Raw genomic sequence first — 24,552 nt, forward strand, 5'->3', positions numbered from 1 at the left:
TGGTGCTACCCTTCTAGTGGATGGAAGCTTTGGAAAGATTCTTTCTCCTCTGGCAAGTATCACTTTATGTTAACTGTACTATGACCAAGCTTGAGACTTTAGATTCATTCTGAAAGTGTTTCATAACTATTTTTGTATTTTACAATGACATATGATAGTAACCCTTGAAATATTCAAAAAACATTGTATTTGTATTTTTCAAAACTGCATAATAAATATTACTTAAGTCATAAGCATCAATAGAATCAGCTACAATATTCCTGTTGCTCAATGCCTACAGGCCACATTGACAAAACTGGCTGGAAAAAAAAAACTTAGAAAAAAGTAACAATTGGGAATGGAGAATGGGAGGGGCTGGGAAAGGGACCAATGATACAGATTATGTCATTTTCATTGAAAAACACTAAATACACTCTCACATCTTTCCTTACCCAACAGACTCAGCTTCAACCTTCTCCTTGCTTTTACCTAGTTTATAAGTATCGCTTTATTAACAACCAAAACAAACACTTAGAAAGAAATGGTGAATTACCTTCTCCTTATGTCATAAATTCATGTCCAATGCAGCATTTTGTGTACAGATTATAAATTTTGCCTTACAAGTTGTGAGAGGCAGAAGGGACACAGCTTGAATTTTCAGTTTTCAGGTTGAGTGTGCAGCAGGAGAAACCTGCAAATCACCATGGAAAAATTAAATTGAAAATTAAATAATTAAACCTATCCACAGCTATCCTGAGGAAAATCCATGAAGATTTGTGTTTGGGTCACACACCTCCTGCCCCTCAACATATCCTACTCATGCTACAGCAAAGCATGCCCAATCCCTTTGATACCAGTTGGCATCACTCCCTCATACGCAGCTCATCACCCCTGCCAGCACCAATTTTGTTAAGAATGTGTTTCTTGGGCGCCTGGGTGGCTCAGTCGTTAAGCGTCTGCCTTCGGCTCAGGTCATGATCCCAGGGTCCTGGGATCGAGCCCCACATCGGGCTCTCTGCTCAGGGGGAAGCCTGCTTCTCCCTCTCCCACTCCCCCTGCTTATGTTCCCTCTCTCGCTGTGTCTCTGTCAAATAAATAAATAAAATCTTTAAAAAAAAAAAAAAAAGACTGTGTTTCTTTCTTCCACTCTCTGTTAAAACTACACACATTTTAACAATGGCTTTGGGCATTGCAATTCACTCTGGAATAATGACTTTTACTCTAATATTTTCATTTTTGTCAGGAGGAGAAAAAGCAGTCCCAAGACAAGTTGGTAGTAGAGGAAATGGCAACGAAGAGTCATCTTTGGCAAGCCTCAGTCATACTGAGTGGCCATCATTTTCACTTTTAGAGAGCAAAAAGTAAGTAGAATATGGACTAAACTTCCGAAGCAATTTTATCAATGTTCTATTAAGGAAAAAACAGTCCTGGACCTGACTGATCCTTATTGTTGATATACACAGCCCTGTGTCACCAAATAATTACAAACTTTTTGCCTTCATTTTTCCCATGCCAACCTAGGAAGTTTGGTGATAAATTGCTTATTTTTATTTGGTAGACAAATACATGACTTAGTAATAAGAGGCAACAGCCTAAAAAGAGTAGTCAAGAGGAGTTCTATGTCCTCTTGTCTCTCAGAGCTGAACAGTGGCCAATCATCAAATTTCTCTGACTCTCAGAGTCCTCTTCTGTAAAATGAGAATTTTAAATATCTCACATTATCATTTTAAGAATCAAATAAAAAAATGAACATGAAAGGGCTTTGCAAAACAGAAAGTTCTACTCATTTATCATCAGTTATCCTGTTTCTACCCAGAAAGGGAGTTAAATTTGCATTAATTCACCTATTCTCTCTCAACCAGCTCCTCCTCCTTAAGAACAACTTCTTCATTTCCAAAAAGATGACTTGAGTTAGGGTGCAGCTATAATAAAGCTACTTTTCCCGAAAGGAACTGGATGTATAGCTTTGGCCTAGTGAGACCACTCGGGAACAAGTGGTCTGACTCTCATCACATTTATAGTTTTAAGATGAAGCAGTTGAACTCTATGAACACTGGGTGGTTCACTTATTAGTTTATTTCTTGGTTATACTTGTGAAATGGTATTAGATCATTAGGATCTAATAGATGGATGAACTCAGTTTTGTCAGGGGCTAACAGGTGTTTCACAGCTGGGAGCTTCCAGAGAGCTTAGGTGCAAAAATGAACCATGTTTTCTAAAATTAGCTCTGGTTATTCTAACATTGAAACACATTACTCCATAGAGAAATTTTTCAAAGAATATACGGGGCACTCACTCTGCAAATATAGGACTGAACACACCATTGGATTATTCAAGAGGAAGTACTGTAAGTACAGTCACAGTATATGGAATTCCATCTCTATAGTTGAAATTGCATCTCTGCACACTTACAACTGCATCTGTAGTTTACTATTTTGCATAGGCTAACAATAATTATGTCTATAGAGATTAATTACCCCAATTAAGGTGAAGGAAGATGAAACAATGCTGTGTTTATTTTTAAATATTTTTGTCTGGCACCAGCTGGACTCAGTCAAACTATGAGCTTAATTCTCTGCTCCAATGGTAAGAAGTGACATGAACTATCAAAGATAACCTTTTACAGCTCAATATACATTTAAAGGCTTTTCAAATTGCACTTCCAATAGAAAGGGTCCATCCTCTTGTACTTACTAACATGATCGGTTCTCCCTTGAAGAACTCTGCTTGCCCATTGCTCCAGCATTAGTACTACTTTTTAAACTTGCCTTATGAAACCTGGGATAAGATAACTGATTTCCACCAAATCTTACAGGGTTTAGTTTATGTAAATGGCTTTTTTCAGGCTTAGAGGTCTGTGATGAAGTTCTGTATTGGTTAGGATATGGACCTTTGAACTGTCTCTGCAACTACAACGGATGTTCTCTTAGGCAAGAACTTACTTTTGTGCTTCTGAGATCACACAAGCCGAGAAACCCCTTTTCAGCATAATGCTGAATCCTTATTAGGTCCTCATTAATCATTGAGTGCCTGATGTTTCCTGGGGGTCATTTTACAAGTTTTTGGCCCTGAAGCCTCTCAGAGTTATCCCAAAGTTAACTAAACGTAACTCTCCATTCATGAGAAAGAGGCTACCTCTCAGCGAGGGAAAAAAAAAAGATATTGGAAGGCCAGTCTCAGCACAATACATGTAGTTTTTCTCTCTTCCTCTCTCCTCGTAAACTGTTTACTCACATTTCCCTGAAAAGTCTTTTTAAAATAACTTCTCTGAGGGAGATAAGCTTCATCCGTACCCAGTTAGCGGCTACTTTTAAGTAATAAAAAAGGTGCGGCGGCAAAACTCTCTTCCGCCTTTTCACTAAAACCACCAACCCCTCCCACCACTCGCTTCAAGCGGAGTTCCGCCCCTTCTGGGGAGCTCGTCCCACACCTAATATCTACTTAGACCCCCGCCTCCTCCTTAGAGCTTCCAGCCAATCCTGTACTCTTAATGTCGTGGAGCAGCGCTATCGCGAGATTCCAACTGTATCCTCCGATAGACTTTAACCGTGTGGACTTGCGCAGAAGAGACTTATGAAGCCATTGCCGGGAAAAGGGGGCGGGGCGCTCCGACGTGCGCGTTCACCTTGACCCCACGCTCCAGCGCGCACCCGGGAGCTGGGAGCTGTGGTTTCTGGGCCCCCCGGGAACCCCAACACAAACCAGCATAAAGCGCGCGTGCCCATATCAGGCGGGTGTTCGGTGGGTGGCGGATGCGTGCCCGGGACCTGCGGGGGCTTTAGAAGAGCCCAGGACCTTGGTGCAGAGAGGCTCAAGAAGCTTGGAGTACCAGCCTAGGTAGGCGCTTGGGTGAGGGAGGGTCAGGGGTCAGAGGTCACGGACCGAAGACGTCTCCACACGGAGACGGAGGTCCCAAGGAGGGAAGACTCGGTTTTTCCGGAGCCCAGGAAGCTAAAGGGCTGAGAGGGAGACGCAGAGCGAGTTTCCCCGACCCTTTCCCATCCCAGACTTGGGGGCCTCTGGACCGCCACGGCTCCCCCGGGAGAAGAAAGGGCCGTGGGAAAGTAGTCTGTGCTTCTCTCCCGGGAGCTGGGGCCTGTGGCGATTAGATCGAGCGTCCGAGGGACTGTCGTCGCGCTCCTCGGCCTCGCGGGTAGCTTGTTTGCCCGGCCTGCTGGGAGCGATCTGGCGCTGACAGCCCAGCTCTGACTCCGTGAACCGCTTTTGAGTTTCGGAAGAAAACCGAGTGGGTATCACCGTTCGTCACACACACGCCCCCGGAGGCTGGATCTGGGCAGCTGCCTAGCTTCTTGGTGCGCGGGGTTGTAATGTGGTAAAGCGGAGACGAGGCTTCCAAGTTAGTCTGAAAGTTCTCAGTTACCTTTGGAGTGAGATTGGTTACGTTCGTTCTCAAAACCATCCTTGTAGGTTGTACATTTTGACTCCGTGGTCATTACTCGGTTTATGAACAAAGACGTGTTACTTGATGATTGACTGTCTCTTTCAGATACAGTACTATTAATTACTGGCCATTAAGCTCGTGCCTTTTTTCTAAGTGACTTTACATGACCCAGGAGGTAGAAATACTAGATGTTTGATGTTTTCCTACTTGTATTTAAATTATCTTAACGCTTTAACTGAACAAAATAAAATATTTTTAAAGTCATTACAGCTATTTAAAATTATTTTCTTGGGTGGTAGCAAGACTTGAAATTCCCATGAATAGAAATGGTCCATAGTATCTGTACTGTCACCAGAAAGGCTCATTGGTTTATGATCAGAAACCATGCTAGAAACTGAGTATTATTGAGCATCGGTGAGAGAAGTGTGCCTGTATTGGATAACCTTTCCTTCCTAGAGCTTCCCAGGTCGAGTTAGCCAATAAGCTAGCAGTTAAGAATAAAATAGTTTACTTTTGAAAGATGCTACTGTTTTATTTGCCCAAGCCTAAGAACTGCACTTGCAGAATTATTAAAACAAAACTTTTATTAAGAGTTCAGGCTACAAAGATTTGGGGAAACAATGTGCTGGCTTTTTTTTTACTTCTTTTGAGGGCATTTTTAAAGTTTATATAACATATTTTGGGGTTCAATAGAAGAAAACACGCTCATCTTGCAAAGTTATTACTACAGAAAGATTGTGGTAATGCTAGATCATTAGGAGGTTTTCACTAATCCGTAATGATTGGGCTTTGCTTGCATAAGGCTCACCTTGGGCAGCAGTATGGCAAGTGTATACTTCTTATTGTTCCTAAATTCAAAATCCAGGCCTACCATGGATTTGTTGTAAGTCAGGATTTGTGTGTGTCTTTTTTATGAAGAGATAATAATTTGGGGGGGAAAAAATCTGAATCTAAGTTTAATTGGTAATCATTTGTTATATTGTCTTAGTAACTTAACATTTTATGTTATTTTTCTAACAACCTGTCTTTGTTTTCTGTTGAAGATATGGGTCAGTCAGTTTTCTCTGTCTCATTCAGGGCCAGAAATAGTAAAGCTTAGTTTTACATTACGTGTAATCTTCTCAAATGTGGTTAAGAGACTCTTGTCTAAAAAGAAATGTGGTACTTAAAAAGAGGCAGGGTATTAGGTATTTGGGGAGTTAGAGATATTTGTTTCACCTTATTTTGTATGTCATTTCCATCTTGGCACTGACCTGGCATTGGGGGTGCAATGGTGAATAGGATACTGTTCCTGCCCAGCTTTCATGGCCTTCAAAGTCATACAGTTGGAATGAAGGAGGAATGGCCCTTAACTCAGCATGCCTGGTCATGGAAGGTTTCCTGGGGAAGGTTGGGGCAGCACCAGGCAGAAAAGTGTGAAAGGGCATTTCAAGCAAAAGGCTTTTTACATTTAAATGTAGGAAGGACAATTAAAATGTGGTCCATGTTTTAAAACTGCAAATAATCATGTTTCACTGAATTCTGATACTATTCCTAATAAGAAGTAGAATGACCAAAAGTGGGACTCATGTGGTATGAAGAAAACCAGGAGAAGGGTTTGGAATATGATTAGAAATAGATAGAATTTTGCTAGTACTTGACTTATTAGTTGCCAATTAACATTATAGTTATAAGTAGTTTTGATTAAGTAATCTCTTCTTGGTTCAAGAAGTTATCCCTGGATAGAAATCCCTTAAGAAAAGAGTCAGTCAGAATGAGATTTGTGTGTGTGTGTGTGTGTTTAATTTTTTTATTAACATATAATGTATTATTTGTTTAAGGGGTACAGGTCTGTGATTCATCAGTCTTACACAATTCACAGCGCTCACCATAGTACATACCCTCCCCGATGTCCATCACCTAGCCACCCCATCCCTCCCACCTTCCTCCCCTCCAGCAACCCTCAGTTTGTTTCCTGAGGTTAAGAGTCTCTTATGGTTTGTCTCCCTCTCTGGTTTCGTCTTGTTTCATTTTTTCCCTCCCTTCCGAGATTTTTTTTTTTTTTAATCATGGATGTATGTTCAGTTCTGGTTTAATTGGCTGTGGTAGTACCTGGGCATCAGGATTTTTTTAAGTTCCCCCAGATGATTCTAATGTGCAGTCAAGTTTGAGACACACAGATATATGGTCCTCCATCCTGCCACATTAAAGTTTGGTTATTATAATATATAATGTATAATTGCGAGGATGATGGTGATAGCAGCTACCACTCACTGAATATATGCTGAATTTCTGTTAACTGTACTATTGCACGTAGATTATTTCTAATCCCCATTTTGAAATGAGAAAACTAGCACAGAGAGGTTAACTATTCCTGTGCCACACAGTTAGTAAATGCCAAAGCTAGAATTAGAATCTTTTCTCCTGTAAGCCACATTGCTTTGCAGATGTGAGACTCTATAGCCAGTTGCTTTGGGGGCTTTTAGAGTTCACAATTCCATAATTACCATGTTATTAATATTAATTTAATATTATGGTTGGTGTAATAACACCAACCATAATGTGACCCCTACCTCATGTCTTTTTTTTTTTTTAAGATTTTATTTATTTTTTGACAGAGAGAGAGAGCGAGAGAGGGAACACAAGCAGGGGGAGTGGGAGAGGAGAAGCAGGCTTCCCACTGAGCAGGGATCCTGATGTGGGGCTCGATCCCAGGACCCTGGGATCATGACCTGAGCCAAAGGCAGACGCTTAACAACTGAGCCACCCAGGCGCCCCTGCCATAAGCAGTTCTACCCAGTAGAGAAGTATGGGACATTTCCCTACCTCTTCACTTTGGGTCCATTTATGTGACTTGCTTTAGCTCGTGGAACGTTGTGCTTTTGCTGTGACCACACTTTGAAAAGTACTTGTGTGATTGGATTTACACTGTTACACCTCAGCCATGGTGGTAAGTACATGTGTGGGTTGCTTTGCTGGTCCTAGGAGGATGAGAACTACATTAAGCAGAGCTGAACTGCTCCTCCAGAAACGTAGGCTAGATCAGCCAACCCTCAGCTAATCTGCAGATCTATGAGAGAATAAATGATTGCTATCTCAAAACTTTGAGTTTTGGAGTGGTATGTTACACAGCATATTTGTGGCCATAGTTAACTAATAAGCTGATATAGCTGAACTTTACAAAGTTCTAGCAGAATGACCAAATTCCAGTATTCTAGCCTATATTCTGATGAGAATTGGGAAAAGATAAACACATAGGTTATTAGGGGCCTCCTGTTATATTCTCCCAAGATAATAGAGGAGATAAGATGCTTATAGTTAACCATAGTAAGAGATTGTTTATAGTTTATTACCTGCACATTCATAAAGCAGGCACTGGCTAAGGAAACTGAATTCTCATGATTGACTCAGACCAGCACTACTTAAAACCCTTTTTGCAGTTTGGAGAATGTTTTATATTTGCACTGCCTAGTATAGTAGCCCCTAGTCACATACGGCTGTTGAGCATTTAAAGTGTGGCTAGTAAGACTGAGGAGCTGAGTTTATGATGTTATTTAATCTTACTTATTTAAAGTTAAAAAGCCACATGCATTGTGGCTACTAAGAAAATAAATTTTATTCATTTATATTTTGCCAGTAAATTGCTCATTTTATTTAGATTTTTCAAGTTTATTAGAATAGGGCTGTTTCTAATATTCTCTTACAATTTTATTTTTTTTTAAGATTTTAGTTATTTATTTGAGAGAGAGAGAGAACACAAGCTGGGGGCAGAGGCAGAGGGAGAAACAGACTTCTCGCGGAGCAGGGAGCCCAACGTGGGCTTGTCTCCATCCCAAGACCCTGGGATCATGACCTGAGCCACCCAGGTGGCCCATTCTCTTATAATTTTAAATCTTTTCTGCATCTACTTTTTGTTTGTGCTTTTAAAATCAGCTTTATTAAGGTATAATTTACATACAGTAAAATCCAACAATTTTAAGTGTATCATTTGATGAGTTTTGACAAGTATATACAATCACGTAAACACCGGTTGAACATTTCTGTCACCCCAAAGCTTTCCCTCCTGCTCCTTGCTATCAGTCTGCCTCTTCCCACTTCCTCACCCCTAGTAACGACTCATCAGCCTTCTATCAGTAGGTTTTTGCCTTTTCTAGGATTTCATGTAAATAGAATCATATGGTCTATGGTCTTACACATCTGGCTTCCTTCACTTAGCATAGTACTTTAAAAATTCATCCATGTCGTTGTATGTTGTATCAGTAGTTTATCATGGAGAAGTATCCCACCTGTTTATCCATTTACCAGGTAATGGACACTTGGGTTGTTTCCAATTTTTAGCTTTTGTTAAAACTGCTATTAACATTCAAGCTTAAATCTTTTTTGTGAATCTATGTTTTTATTTCTCTTTGGTAAATATCTAGGGGTAGGATTAGTAGGCTGCACAGAAAGTTTGTATTTAATTTTGTAAGAAATTGACATACTTTTCCTGATGTTTGAAAATTCAGTTTTAGATGCTCTTCCTCTTCAGTCTTTTAAATTTTAACCATTCTAGTGCATACATAGTTTCCCTTTGTGGATTGTAGGTTGAATTTGCATTGCTTTAATGACTGATGATGGTGAAGATATTTTCATGTGCTTATTTGGCACTTGCAGATCATCTTTGGTAAAGTGTGTGTTCAGAATTTTTTCCATTTTTTCATAAGGTTGTCTTACTACTGATTTGTGAAAGTTTTTTTTTCTATTCCACATACAAATCCTTCATCAGATACTCATTTTACTAATACTGTGTCCCATCTTGCTTCCCCTCTCCTTTCTGTAACAGTATCTTTTGAAGTGCCAAAATATGTAATTTTGTTGAAACTTTATCAATTTTTTATATTCTCTGCTTTTTGTGCCCTATTTAAATTTTTTTTTTTTGCCTAATTTAATGTCACTTATAGTTTCTCTCTTTTCTTCTAGAAGTTTTATAGTTTTAGTTTTTGTATTTCAGTTTATGATCTATTTCAAGTTAATTTTTATATGTGGTAGGAGGTAAAGCTCAAGGTTCATTTTCTTGCATATGGCTACCTGTTTATTGAAAAAGATATTTTTGCCCATTGACTGCCTTTGAATTTCTTTCAAAAATTAATTGACCAGGTGCCTGGGTGGATCAGTCAGTTAAAACATTCGACTCTTGGCTTTGGCTCAGGTCATGATCTCATGTGTCCTGAGATCAAGCCCTTAAGTGGGGCTCCCTGCTCAGCGGGGAGTCTACTTGAGATTCTCCCCCTCTGCCCCTTCCACCCTCCACATTCGCCCCACCACCACTCGCTCACTCTCGCTCTCTAAAATAAATAAATAAATCTCTAAAAAAAAATCAATTGACCATACATGTATGGGTTTATTCCAGGATGCTCTATTTTGTTACATTGATCTATATGTCTGTCATATACCATTACCACACTGTTTTGATTATTATGTCTGTCTGTATATTATTATTATACTGTTTTAATTACCATCAATGTAAGTCCTGGAGTCAGTGTCTTTCAACTTTATTCTTCTTTTTTGAAATTATTTTGACTCTTCTAGATCTTGAGCATTTTAATATAAATTTTAAAATCACCTGTCAGTTTCTGGAAGGAAAAAAAAGGCTGTTGGGATTTTGGATAGGGTTACTTTGTAGATCAATATCTAGGAATTGACATTTTGACATCTTGTATCTTCCAGTCCATAAAAATTCCAAATTGAGAATATTCCTTAAACTACCCTGAAGCCAAATTTTAATTGTTTATACATCCTTTTTTTTCTTTCGAGCTACATCATTGGAATAGGTGGAATATGCATGAAACTATCATTACAACCTTACGATTTTAATCTCTGTGAGTTGTTGTGTGTTTCATATAGGAATTGGCTATTATTTTGGGAAAAGTGTAGTTGGGGCCTACATAATATAGGTTGCTGTCAGACCAGTTTCCTCTTCTGAGATGACAAAGCTTTCTCTTTTTTTCCTACATTGTTTCTTTTCTTTCTTCTTTTATTGTCTCTGCTCCATTTCCCCTGGTTGCCATCACCATTTTATTCCTTGCCCACCTATTCTTATTTCTGCTAACCCACAAAAAAGAAATATGTTCTTTATTTTCATTTTCTTCTTTTGAAAGAGAAAATATATTTTTAGGAATTTTTTAGCTGTGTAAGGGTCAAGTGAAGTTTTGTTAACCCTTTGGGATTATAAAACAAAATTGAACTTTTGTTGTGATGATATGAGTTTAAATGTTACTAAAACTCTTCAAACACACGTTTCCAGGATATTTGGGAGATTTTACCTTACTGTCATGCTGCTCATTAAATGTATTTTTAGAATGTATTTTATTTTATATAGCACATTATCTTTACTAAATTTATCCACTGAAAGACCAGTAAGACCATTAGAATTTCTGTGATGCATGAGATTATGGTCAGTGTGTTCCTTAGCTGTATTTGACTTATTTAAAAAAAATTAACCATTGCTTTACGTACCTCTCTAAGATTTCATATTACGTGTGTGGGCTGTTAGTTACGGTGAATTATTCATCTGGGAGCACTTTAATACTAAAATCCTCTCTTGAAAAGCTTACTTGTTGCATTTGTCTTCTAGAGTTCCTATTTCCCAACCAAGAAAACTTGAAAATGAGTAGCCGGCGGAAACGTGCTCTTCCAGTGAGAGTCGATGAGGAAAAGCAACAGCAGCTTCATTGGAATATGCATGAAGACAGAAGGAATGAACCTCTCACCCTAACTGATGATGAGCACCCCTCTGTGGGTTCAGTTTTCTCTTCTGCTCACCGTATCATCCTAGATGATAGTCTAAAGGAAGAAGTGGCTCACAAAGATAAGAAGAGGTGTTCCGAGGCAGTGAGCATCTCAAAATCAATCGATAAAGAAGAGACTGGTGGCATTTTGTCACCTTTCTCTGTAAAGCTGAATATCGTGATTTCTCCCTATGACTTCGATAATTCTTGGAAGGCATTTCTGGGCGAATTAACCCTTCAGCTTCTTCCCGAACAGAGTTTAATTGAACATTTTTCTGAAAGGAGTTTTACATTGATGAGTTCAGAGTCAAGCAATCATTTCCTGATCTATGTTAATTCAGAACGTGAAGATGTAGAGAAACAAGAAAAAGGACTCAGTGAGCCGATTAGTATTTGTGAAAAGGGTATTCAAGTGGAATCATCTTTCAGTGGTGAAATGTTAGAAGATTTGGGGTGGTTACAAAAGAAGAGAAGAATAAAACTTTACCAAAAACCAGAAGGAAATCACATGATCAAGGTACTCAATTTCTGTGGTGTCTTTTAAGGTTCTGCGTTGGGCAGTCCCATTTTGAAGTTAACTTAGAAGGAAGGTCTAAAAAGCCAGAAATAAGCCTCTCGTTATTAAGTTTTGAAGTGCACTTTATTTTGGGCTTTCAGTAACTGTAAAAATATGTATACTATAGCTGATCATTTCCAGGCTGTTCTTTTTCAAGATATCCCGGATTCCTCCCTTCTGGCTCTACTCTCAATGTCTTGTCATCTCTCCCTCTTCTTGTAGCAGTCCCTTAACCATTGCCCTGCTTATCTTTTCAACTCCATCTGCTTTGTCTCTGAATTGGTATAATGTGAATGAAATGGAATTCTGTTATTCACTGCAGAATCAAGTGTAATCTGGCACATAACTCCCTTCTTTGATAGGTCCTTGTCTACTTCTCCAGCTTCATCTTTTATCACTCTGCTTTTTATTTTGTCCCAGAAATTCCAAATTGATTTATTTCCTGCATATTTTCTGGCCGTATTTCTGCATCTTTGCTTTTGTTTTCACAGTTCTCTGCCTGGATTTTTCCCTTCCTTTTCCCTAATAACTCCTGGGCATTCTCTGATATTCAGCTCAGAGTTTACTTCTCTAGGGAGATCTTTTCTTAAAATTCATGGATGGTATTACATGCCTTTCTCCTTAATACTCTATACACGTTTATTTTTGCCTTGGCCACTTATGTACTTATATTTTGGATTTTTCTCCTTCGGCAGACTATGAAGTCATTTATCTTCACAGCCTAGTAAAACCCTGATACTGAACAGATTTTCAGCAAATGAATGAGTAAATTTATAATTCATTTCAGGCTCTGCTATTTACTAGCTAAGTAACTTTATGTGAGTCATTTAAATGCTCTAATTTCATCATCTTTCTGTATAAAATGTGAATAATAATCATTCTTTTTACTTTATACAGTCATGTTGAGAATCAGGTGAGAAACTGTAAGTAGATGTCCTTTATAAACTATGAAGCAGGTTAATATGCCTTTATGCCAAAACTTGAAAGGAAAAGAATTCTAAAATGTTAAATTCACTTTTGTTCAATTGAAAACCGTGTCTTGTGTGTCTTTCTCACATTAAAAAGCAATTGTATTAGTATACTTTCAGAACTGATGAAAGGAATGGAGAAAATTTAGAAGCATTAGATTGTAATTAATTCTTCCCTGGAGAATGAAACTATGCAACCCCTTATTCCCTCTCCTTGTTGATCATGCATGCCAAAATTGTGGCTCAGTGATAGCAAGTATGTAAAAATTCATGGCTTGTATATCTGTTCTGTCCACCTTCTCTGTAGACCAAGTCTTGATCCATTCTGTTTTCTTATCCCAGTTTTTATAAATATTTAAACATTTATTGCTGTTATAATAAGCCAACTCTAGATGGACACAAGGCAGAGAACAGATAATAATGAAATAGATTCTTTGTTACTCGTTCCTGTATAATGCTGGGTTGGATTCTTGTTCTTTAGTAAAAGAATACGAGCCTCTCCATGATTACGGAATCAGGTCCAGGATAACATAGGAAAATGAAGGAAAAATGCATTTATTGAGTATCTACTATTAGGAAGTTTTAAAATTGTATTATAAGGCTATCTCATATAGGCTTCTCTCCATTTTGCAAATAACAGCATTTGGGTCAAAATAAATCAGTTACTTTGCCTGGTTTTTTTAGCTCTTAGATACCAATGCCAGTATTCAACTTCAAATCTTTTGACTGCAGAACTTCATACTGCATTGTTTTACCAGAATCAAGATATATGACATTAATCAGGATCTGTTTTCCTATACATTTTAGTGTTTGATCTAGTAATAGGGATTCCCAGGCCTAACTGTGCTTAAGAATCCTGACATGTGTGTTAGAATCTTCTGGGGGAATCTGCATTTTTAACCAACTTCACTGATTATTCTGATACCCATCAAGTTTGGAAATCATTGACTTGGTAGGTGGGATTGGTATTCTCATCACATTCTCCCAGGTTCAGTCCCAGTTTAGGAAGTATTTTTTCTAACAACTTGAATGGTGCATCTCACATAGTAGGCACTGCATTTGTAGAATGAATTTGTTATTGAAAGTAAAAATTTGTGAGGGAGATTTGGTAGGTATGTGTCTAATGTTTGTGGGGCAAATACTGTGAATACATTTAGAAACAGTAATGGTTAAAAAAGTTTTTTTTCATGTCCTCATAAAGAATGTATTAGTACAATTAAAACTATGTTGATTAATTCTTTGTAGGTTGGAATTTATCTTTTGGAAGGTGGCCTAGCAAAACTTGACTTTTTGAGTGATGCAAATTCAAGAATGAAGAAATTCAATCAACTCATGAAAAGAGTGATGGAAAAGTTACACAATTTTGTTATTCCAGGTAAATTAAAAATTGCTGTTACTTTAAGAGTTGTGGGTTTTTCCCAAATCGTGTACATAACAAGCAGAAAAACGATAAAACCATAATAAAATTAAACAGTCTCTATGAAAGCACTGTGTGACAAAACCATGTCTGAAATGCCCCCACTAATTCATGTCTTTCTTTGCTAAATACTGTGCCTAGCTTAGAGTAAGTACTCAAGAAATGTTTGCAGTCAATAGAATTTAAAGGGATCTGAGCTGATTGGAATTTTTGCATTATTCTTGTGCTTTTATTTTGTCACGGCCAGAGATTCTTGGCTGGCTTTATTCCACCTCTCCTTTGCAGTCTGACAAATAATCTCAAGAGCCTGCTTCCCATAAAGACCAGTTAACTTTCCTACTGTTTCTTGGCAAGATGTTGCATCCTTGGTCAGGACTGCAGCTTCAGAGTTGTCTGCCATTGGTTCCCAAGGGGAGAGTGTGGATGGCTTGGTGCAGCCCATCAACACTACTGGAAAAACGGCTCAAATTCTCCAAGCCCTGCTCATGGTGGGTCAGCATTATTTCAGGTGCAAATTACAGAACATTTCATACTGGAATATTTGGGAAATCAGTCTCTGAGCTTGACTGTTGAGTTGTTTCTTCATGCTTTGCAAAGCTTCATAATACTAATAAAAGTAGGGGTGCCTGGCTGACTCAGTTGGTAGAGCACGTGACTCTTGATCTCAGGGTCATGAGTGCAAGCCTCATGTTGGACAGGGAGCCTACTTAATTTAAAAAAAAAAATACTAACAAAAGTAAATCATTTTGCATGTTGAAGACTTCAAAGGAGGAAAATCTCTGGTTTCAGAATTGGAAGGGATGCTTTTAAGTACATCTAGAATTTTTAAAGTTATGGTAAGAATTATTCTGCGTTTTAAAAATAATACAAGTCGGACTTTTCAAAGGAAAATGTCAAGGATTTCAAAGGAAAACTTCAATGGAGTTATCAGTACTAGATTACACAACTGTAGTAAAAGTCTGAAAGAACCACACATATAAATAGACATTAATTATAAAATTTTAAAAATTATAAATTTATAAATATAAATAATTAAAATTATAAAATTTTGAAAATCTCGTGGCATATTTTGTATTGAAAAAAGTAAATTATGTATTTTGTGGTACAGTCTTCATTCTATGGCATGTGAGGTATGTTCTGTAAAAGTGGATAGACCTTTTGAGAACAGTTGAGAAATAAATCATAAGCTAAAATGGGTTTGTACATTTATTCAAGATTTTGAATTTTTTTTCATGTTACAGTAGGCACCAGTTCTTCTTCCACAGGGCAGTTGTGCCCAACAATTGTATCTGATATTTTTTACAAATTTGTATTAATGGCTTAAGCACTTGTCTCCTAGTTGGCTCCTGCTACTACCAAATGCCTATCCTTTTTTAGCATAAGAAATAAAATGGGAACAACCTTTGTCTTAATAGACATAGAAAAATTATGTCTGCATATGGATTTTTTTATGTTAAGATGTAAAAGTGAAATAAATTATCCTTTTATAAATTGCAAAAGATAGTCACATTCAAATGTTTATTAAATATCTATAATGGGCAAAACATGTGCTAGCTGCTCTGAGGAGCTATAAAAACAAAAGACAGGCTTTGCCTAACAGTTCAGTGCATAAGGTAAGAATACATATAAATGATTGCACTGCCAGGCAGATTGCAGTGTATCACTATATCCAAAGTAGAAGAGTATTACATGAACACAGAGGAAGAACATTAATTCTAACCAGGGAAAACAAAAGAAAATGCCATGGAAAAAGTTGAACTATTTTGAAAGGTAGATTTTTGATCAGGGAAGAATTAAGGATAGGGTCTGCCCGTGCCAAAACACACTGAGCAAGGCCCCAGAGATGGAAAAATGCATAATATGTTCTTAGAATAAGAATTGCTTATAGTTATAAAAGGTGGATTGGGTTGTTTTGAGTACATTTATTGTTGGATGTGCAGATGTGTTGGAAGAGGATGAGGAAGATTCAGAGAGTGAGCCAGAGGGACAGGACATTGATGAGCTCTACCAGTTTGTGAAGCAAACACACCAGCAAGAAACACAGTCCATCCAAGTGGATGTCCAGCATCCTGCATTGATTCCTGTGTTGAGACCGTACCAGAGAGAGGCTGTCAATTGGATGCTACAACAAGAGCATTTCAGAAGCACTCCTACTAGTGGTAAGTATAAGATGCTTAAAGAAAGACAGATTGATCAGAGGGATTATGTGAGAGATAGTTAGGATGGGGGACATTGTTAAACAAATCATATTGAAAAGATAAAATAAAATAGGTTTTACTGTGAACAAAATGATAGTCTAAGAAACTCTTTAAAAATGAAATCTAGAGAAATTCATTTGTGGGTTCCCTCATCTGTAAGTGTTTGAACTAATTTTTCCTGCCCAAATAAAGGCTGCCTTGATTGGAATTTTTAAAAACTAATACATTTTCTACATACCTTTCCAACTAAGAATTGCTTTTGGAACCTGATCAGATGGGAATCTTGTTAATCGTCTGTCTGCAAGAGGCTTCACAGTAATGATGAATATTAGCAACAGAAAGCAAATTTACAAAAGTGGGAGACTAATGTGTTACTAATTCTCCTAGGTTTGCATTTATTTTCTTTGCTCCACAAACTAAATAATAGAATAAAATGTTATCTATTGAGAGTCTTCGTAGAAGTAAATTTATGGGTCATTTATGCTGCTTCTTTATCATTATCTTTAAAGAGATAGGCACAAGGTGAGATTTTTGCATGATTCTAGGAAGTGAAATGTTGACTATTTAACTCTCTTTCTATAGATTTATTTTAATGATGGATAGCTCTTATTTCTCCCATAGGTTCCAGTTTCTACTTTTTTATCCAACAAAATTCATTTTTTTTTAATTTTTAATTTTGGAAAATAAATATCCATTTATAGCCAACATTATTTCTTCCCACTCCCCCTCATCCCATACTCTAAATTATTTTGAAGCAATAATTTCACATATCATATCATTTAATCTGGTAATAGTTCAGTTTATTTTATTAAAAGAAAGGTTCCTTTAAACAGATATAAAATACATATCTTAATAATGGCTTTTTAAACCCAGTAATTCCTTAATATCACCAAATCTCTCCCCTCTCTCCCTTCTTTTCTTCTCCCCTTTCTGTTTCTCTATTTCTCTTTCTCTCTTACAGTTTATTCAAATCTGAAACCAAATAATGTTCATACATTGGAATTAGTTGTTGTCTATTAAATTTCTGTAATCCATAGATTTTTATCTCCTCACGTTCTGTATTTTTTCTTACAATTTATCCGTTGGAGAAATTTGTAGTTTCTGTAGTTTCCCACAGACTGGACTATTTTTTTCTCCAAAATGAAATAACATTTCTTTAATTAAGTAATTTTATTAAGGTATAACTTACAATAAAATGCACAGATCTTAAGGGCACAGTTTGATAAATTTGCACAAATCTGTGCGTCTGTGTCACCAGTGACCCAATTAAGACATAGAACTAGATTTTCTCAGAAGGCAGTAGCCACCCATGCCTCTTGAGACTTGAAGTGGCTGTCCAAATTATGTGTTGTAAGTTTAAAATATATACCAGATTTCAAATAGTACAAAAAAAGGATGCCAAATATCTCATTAATAATTTTTATATTGATTTCATATTGAAATGATAATATATTCGTTATAGTAAGCTAAATAAAATTGACAAAGTTGATTTTACCTATTTCTTTTATATCTGTCTTACAGTGCTGACATGAAATATTTCCATCACCCCAGAAAGTTCCCTTGTGGCCCAGTCAGTTCTCCTACTTCAGCCCCTTCAGGAGGCAACTACTGCCACCATAAATTAGTTTTGCCTGTTTTTGAAACAATAGAATGGCAAAATATGGACACTTGAGGCAGGAGAGAAGTCGGCTCTTTCAACATGTTTTTGAGATTCAACCACACTGCATGTATCAGTAATGCATTCTTTTTTCTCCACAGAATGGATTTTCTTGACTAAATCCCATGTATCATTTAATAGTTATGTTCCCTATGGCTCCCATAAATTGAAGCTTTTTATCTTTTAATTTTTTCATTTTATAAACCCTATATATCTGTATTCCTAGTGCATCTATTAATCCCTAAAGAAGGCAACGAAAAATTACTTGCTGTTTCACTGGTGGGTAGAAACATGCTTCCTAATTTGGCATTTGGTTTAAACAACTTAAAATTTTAAGGGAAAGGATAGTGAAAGATTTTGATTGAAATACACTCAGTACTTCAGTGTTTTAGAATACTTTTTCCTCAGCTAAATAAGCCTTTCCTCCTACTCTCAGACCCATGTAAAAGGTTAGGTCTGATTTAGGTTAATGTATTAGCCCACTAGCATATGTCTGTTGACTTATTAAAAAACTAGGCAACTTCTTGAAGGATTTATAAAGGATAAGCTACTTTCCTTTATTGGGTAGGAGTTGGTTACAGGTACTAGTTTTCTTTTCCTGTTAAACCTCTGTGATTTGCTGCACTTTGTTTTTCTAACTTAACACTTATTTATGTAGAAAATATTGGTGTCCAAAGTAAAGGAAGAATAAACATAAGAATAATATCTGAAGAAAAGAATGAGATCCTAGCCTTTTCCCATGTGTATGTGGCTTCCCAGGGTATCCTTACTGCTAACTTATTTTTATTTTAATGTGATTATCTGGCAGAAGGGAAGACAAACAAACTTGTTCTTATGGTTATATTTTTCTTTAGAAAATGCCCTGCACTTCTTATGGCGTGAGATTGTTACATCTGAGGGTTTGAAACTCTACTACAATCCATATACAGGCTGGTAAGACAAACTTCATGTGCTTGGTGTTAAAAATAATTATTATGAAAACCTGTATGAGATTGGTAGCATATGTCTTTAGCTTTGACAGTAACTTTAAGAAGGAATACTAAGTTAAAGTCTTGTTAGACTTCATATTTTTACCATTTATATAGGTAGGACAAACATGAAATTAATAGTGCTTGTCATTTTTCAGTAAATGAATGCAATATGATAGACTTAAGATGCTTAGTTATTGACATTTAAAGAGATTATAATTTTAGTATTGGCCAATTTCTGTATTTTCATTAAATTTGTTAATTTCTATTATAAAAGTCTTAGGAATCATTAAATATAATAACATAATGGGTGAATCGGTAGTTATTGTCCTCCTTACTTTTTTATTCACAGACACAAAAGAAGGCAGACATGCTTCCTGTTATTTATAGAAGAGAAAAAAATGATGGGCATTTACCAGTATCACTCCTGTTTCTGCAGACTTAGTTGTCAGCTCGGGCAGTTTTTTATTCATGACCTAGGGTTTCAGATTGTTTCACCCTAAAATGTAGTTTAAAAAAAACTTAGACTTTTATGGATTTCTTCCAGTTTTCTTTAGGAATAGTATAATTTTTACTTACATTCCTGTAATATGTTTTTCTTGTTTTTTCCTTTAGCATCATCCGTGATTACCCAAATGCTGGGCCACAGTTGCTTGGTGGAATCTTAGCAGATGAGATGGGTCTCGGAAAGACAGTGGAGGTTTTGGCTCTGATTCTGACACATACTCGGCAAGATGTCAAACAAGATGCTCTCACTCTTCCTGAGGTAGGAGGAGTACTGTAGGGCTGAGAAAGCAGGGGACATATGTTCTCAAAAAGCATCGTATGGCCAACATTTGCTTGGCACTTAAGCCAAAACTCCGTTTACTCAGAGGCTAATGATTTTTACAAGTTATTAGTTAACTTCAAGTGGGCACAGAGAATAGGATGTTTGTGACCTAGCAGGGTTTTTGTAAGTGATGTTGGCCAAGTAGGATGGGGTTATGCTGTCACCAAGCTTCCTTCTAGTTGGCAGGGAAACTCAAAGTACTGTTACTTCCTCAAATGTTTGGTCAGTACTACAAGCCTCCACATTACCATTAAATTTTTTTGAGTGATTTTTTTTTTAATTGTACAAATCACAAATACGTAAATCATAGAATCTAATAATTAGTAATTGGATTGCTAAATGAATCAAACTCTAAGTCCTTGTTCCAAAATATAATTATGTTTAAAAATACAAATTTTAGAGTTTATGGGGGGAAAAAAAAAACAGCTCCACTGAGGCAAATGCAGCTCATAGCTCATAATTTCCAATAACCAAATCTAAAATCAACACACTAGTTAAGGGTATAATTGATTACCGGTAGGGCCCACTGTGCTCACAACTTTAGTGATAATGTGATCTTCTGATAGGGTCAGGTTTGCAAAGTTAACCTTGTAGATTTGAGTACGGAATAGAAAATATCTATTTCATTGTTAAAAAAAAAAAAAATGAGTTGGAATATATAGCAGTTAACTGTCGGTAACTTCTATATTAATTCCATATTTAAACAAGGCTTTAAAAGTTAATTTCAGAAGTTCCACACTTAACATTTAGGTAATTTAAGATAATATGTAAAATTTTAAAAAGTGATGGCTAGCAGTAAGCCCTGAGATAAAAAAATAAGGTTTGTATGTATGAGTAGCATTTTAGCTCTTTCTCTCATCATTTTTTACAACTCTCTTGCATCTCCTTAATAGAAGGAGGGTTAATTTTAATAAGCAACTCCAGTTACTGAAAGCAAAACACTGTGTGACTACTGAATGTTGTTTATATCAGGGAAAAGTGGTGAATTATTTCATTCCATCACATTATTCTGGAGGAAAAGTAAAAAACACAGAAACCCAGAATATGGAATTTGAACCAAAAGAAAAAGTTCAGTGCCCCCGTAAGTATGAAATCTCTTAAAGAAAATACCTTTTTACACTCATCTTTATACAGTCATCTGTTATAGTTCTTATTCCTTAAATGGAGCTATCTTGTTACAGATAATTGTTTTCATAGTCGTTTATGCTTTGTATAAATGGAGTCAATTACAGGTCATGTTATCTTAACAAAACTAAAGGTTTATTCTTTCAATTGATTGCTTCAATCTTTTTTAGTCTAGTTAGTTCTTGTTCAGTCTTTTATATTTGAATTTCTTTATCTTACAGTTTAAACCAGGCTTTATTTATTATCAAGCATAGCTACTTCAGATTCTGCTAGCAAATGAATGTTTCCCTTACTAATGGTAGCATATACATAGATAATTGGGAGAGGTTTTTTAAGATACAATTTTTAATGATAGTTGCTTTATAAGATTAACAAATTAATGAGTAATTCTTCCTTAAATTATTTCCATTACAGTAATTTATTAATGTGTTGAGATAAATTTTTATTATTCTTCAAAATGATGGTATACAGACAACATTTCTTCAGTAAATCTGTTTTATTTTTCTTAACTTAGTTCTCAATGCATATTAAGATTAATTGCATTCTATTTTTTTTAATTTTAATTATTTTGACTGAGTTAGTATATCCTTTTGCATGTAGCTACACGTGTGATGATCCTGACAGCTGTGAAAGAAATGAATGGAAAAAAAGGAGTGTCCATCCTTTCCATCTATAAGTATGTCAGTTCTATATATAGATACGATGTTCAGCGGAACAGGAGTCTTCTGAAACGGATGCTGAAATGTTTAATTTTTGAAGGTCTTGTGAAACAGATCAAAGGCCATGGTTTTTCTGGAACTTTCACACTGGGGAAGAATTACAAGGAAGAGGATATATATGATAAAACAAAAAAGCAGGTAACAGAACATTTGTTAAGTTGCTGTATGGGATGCCTTATGGAAGGCATTGACAGATCCCACTTGATACGGAGACTCTTAGAGACTGAAGGTAAAAAACAAACCAAGAAAATCACATATGGCTGTGACTTATCTTTTCTACTTCGTGAATATAAGTTTCATCAGAGGAGAAACATTATTTTGTTTACTAAACGCAGAGAGGAGTGCTTGGCCCATAGCAAATACTCAATAAATATTTGCTGAGTGAATTATATTAGTGGGTTACGCATATTACAAAGTTTAAAATAACTCTAAAGAATATATTTCTCAGGCACCTGGGTGGCTCAGTCGTTAAGCGTCTGCCTTCGGTTCAGGTCATGATCGCAGGGTCCTGGGATCAAGTCCCGCTTTGGGCTCCTTGCTCAGCAGGAGACCTGCTTCTCCCTCTCCCACTCCCCCTGCTTGTGTTCCTGCTCTCGCTCTCTCTCTGTCAAATAAATAAATAAAATCTTTAAAATATATATATATATATATTTCTCAAATAAATAAAATCTTTTAAAAAAAGAATATATTTTTTAAAGAGGAAAAAGTAAGTAAAACAACTCTATTTTCATCATGCTGTTGTCAGCAGGTAAAAAATCTGTCCTATAGTTCTTTGTTTGTTTTTTTAAGATTTTATTTATTTGTTAGAGAAAGAGAGGGCACAAGCAGGGAGAGCGGCAGGCAGAGGGAGAAGCAGGCTCCCTGCTGAGCAAGGAGCCCAATGTGGGGCTCAATCCCAGGACCCTGGGATCATGACCTGAGCTGAAGGCAGACACTTAACTGACTGAGCCACCCAGGCATTGTTCTATAGTTTAAAAATATCAGATACCTTATATTTGCTTAGCTCTTTATATACATTTTCAGTTTTTTATGTAAATTCTCATTTTTCCCATATCATCATCTTACGATAGCTATGCATACATAAATCAGGTAAAGGGGGCACTTGGCTGGCTCTGTCAGAACAGCATGTGACTCTTGATCTCGGGGATCATGAGTTCAGGCCCCACGTTGGGTATAGAGATTACCATAAATAAATAAACTAACTAACTTTAAAAAAATTAAAGGGGCACCTACCTCCCCATCACAGCCCCTCTGTTATATATCCCCCTTACACATTCCTGTACCATCATTTCACTTTCTATGTTCTTCCGTTTCCAACAGACCCCCTTGGAGACCAGGAGCTAAATAGTCCTCATATTTCTATCCCCAGCATCTAACATTATGCCTGGCACAAAATTGGCATCCAGTAAATAATTTCAGGAGGGGACACAGAAAGGACAAAGAAGGAATTTATTTGCTAATTGCAGTAACTAGTAGATTAGTTTTCACTTTCTTTAAATGCTATGTATTAGTATTTGGTATGTGTATAATGGCCCTAGTGTGTATATTTATGTATTATAAATTACTAGTCTTTAATTGATTAAGACAGACTATAAATTATAAGAGGTTAATGTCAAAATATTAGTAGCTCCATATCTTTCTAATTTTTATTCTCTTCAAATTTTACTTACATAGTAGTAGAGCCTTCCTTTTTAGACGTACATATAGAGGGCAGATTGAAAGCCACTGATCAGGAATGATTCGCCCCTGGAAAAATGATAGCAAAGAGTGGTGATTGGATTTTTATGGAAACTCATAAATAAGGTTGGGAATTTAATTTCAGAAATGTAGTTATATTGAAATAAATTAATTAAATAATATTTTTCATAGGCAGTAGGGAGTCCAAGGAAAATTCAGAAAGAATCCAGAAAATCAGGGAGCAAAGACACAGATTCTGAATACTTGCCCTCAAACACATCTGATGATGATGATGATGATCCTTACTATTATTACTATAAGGCTCGGAAAAATCGGAGTAAATTCAGGAAAAAGCCTGTTCCATCCACAAAAAAGGGAAAAGGTCAGCCTAACATCAATCTTAATTCACAAGATCACTGTCCAGCTACCAGTGACTCTGGAATTACTGATGTTACCACATCTAAAAGTACATGTATCTTTGAAGGAAAGCAAGAACATGCAGCAGAGGACCAAGCTGAATCTCTAAACTCTGCTGATGGTGACGTGCCCCAGTCTACGGTCATGAGTCCCTCTAATTCCTCTGATTATCGCTTTGAGTGCATATGTGGTGAACTTGACCAGGTAGACCGTAAACCTCGTGTTCAGTGCCTGAAATGCCACCTGTGGCAACATGCAAAATGTGTGAATTATGAAGAGAAGAATCTGAAGATTAAACCTTTTTACTGCCCCCACTGCCTTGTTGCGATGGAGCCGGTATCAACCAGAGCAACTCTGATCATCTCACCCAGTTCCATCTGTCATCAGTGGGTGGACGAAATCAACAGGCATGTGAGGTCGTCATCTCTTCGAGTCCTGGTAAGGCAGTTTGGGCTCTTGAAAGGGATAGGAAAATGGCAATTGTTGCTTCCTTGTGGTAATTTTTAGAATCTTTGTCACTGTTGTTTATCCCAAAAATTAACTTAATGAGATAATATGAAATCAGAACTTGAAGAGGAAATTGAGAATAAGAAATAAAACAGATTCTGTATTCTTGTCTGACATCAGAAGTTCAGAAGTTAAAGCACTTAGAGTGAAAAGATGTGAAAGCTTTTGAAAAAAATTCATCATGTAAATAAACAAAAAAGGCTTCATACGCGCATTTATGCTCTCAGACAGAAGTACAGTCCAAAGGCAGCATTGTGTAACAGTCGCTACTTGTCTGATCTCTACCCCTCAGCTCCAGAATCGGTCTCTGAAGCTTCAGTTACCTCATCTGTAAAATAAGAATTTACTCATTCAACAAATACTTATTGAGCACCTATAATGTACTAG

At 36.7% G+C, this 24,552-nt stretch overlaps 1 protein-coding gene across 7 annotated transcripts in view; it reads left to right on the forward strand.

Annotated features, from left to right (window-relative positions):
- The first annotated feature begins 3,619 nt into the window (after positions 1–3,619).
- SHPRH (SNF2 histone linker PHD RING helicase) overlaps positions 3,620–24,552 on the forward strand; it is a 93,038-nt gene continuing 72,105 nt past the window's right edge. For 4 of the 7 annotated variants that reach the window (XR_013441062.1, XM_036087722.2, XM_078054612.1 and 1 more), the window contains exons 1-9: positions 3,620–3,816; positions 10,974–11,644; positions 13,897–14,026; positions 16,009–16,227; positions 18,778–18,856; positions 19,507–19,657; positions 20,693–20,801; positions 21,446–21,702; positions 23,434–24,096. Coding sequence is in view for 6 of the 7 variants with exons in the window: in XM_036087722.2 (XP_035943615.1) it covers positions 11,006–11,644; positions 13,897–14,026; positions 16,009–16,227; positions 18,778–18,856; positions 19,507–19,657; positions 20,693–20,801; positions 21,446–21,702; positions 23,434–24,096 (2,247 nt within the window). In the remaining variant the exon portion in view is untranslated. Of the gene's footprint in view, positions 3,817–3,861; positions 4,337–10,973; positions 11,645–13,896; positions 14,027–16,008; positions 16,228–18,777; positions 18,857–19,506; positions 19,658–20,692; positions 20,802–21,445; positions 21,703–23,433; positions 24,097–24,552 lie in introns of those variants that run through there. The other 3 variants (XM_036087721.2, XM_078054611.1, XM_036087727.2) reach the window with 3 other exon arrangements.

The sequence above is a fragment of the Halichoerus grypus genome, chromosome 9 (genome assembly GCF_964656455.1).
Source record: "Halichoerus grypus chromosome 9, mHalGry1.hap1.1, whole genome shotgun sequence".
NCBI lineage: Eukaryota > Metazoa > Chordata > Mammalia > Carnivora > Phocidae > Halichoerus > Halichoerus grypus.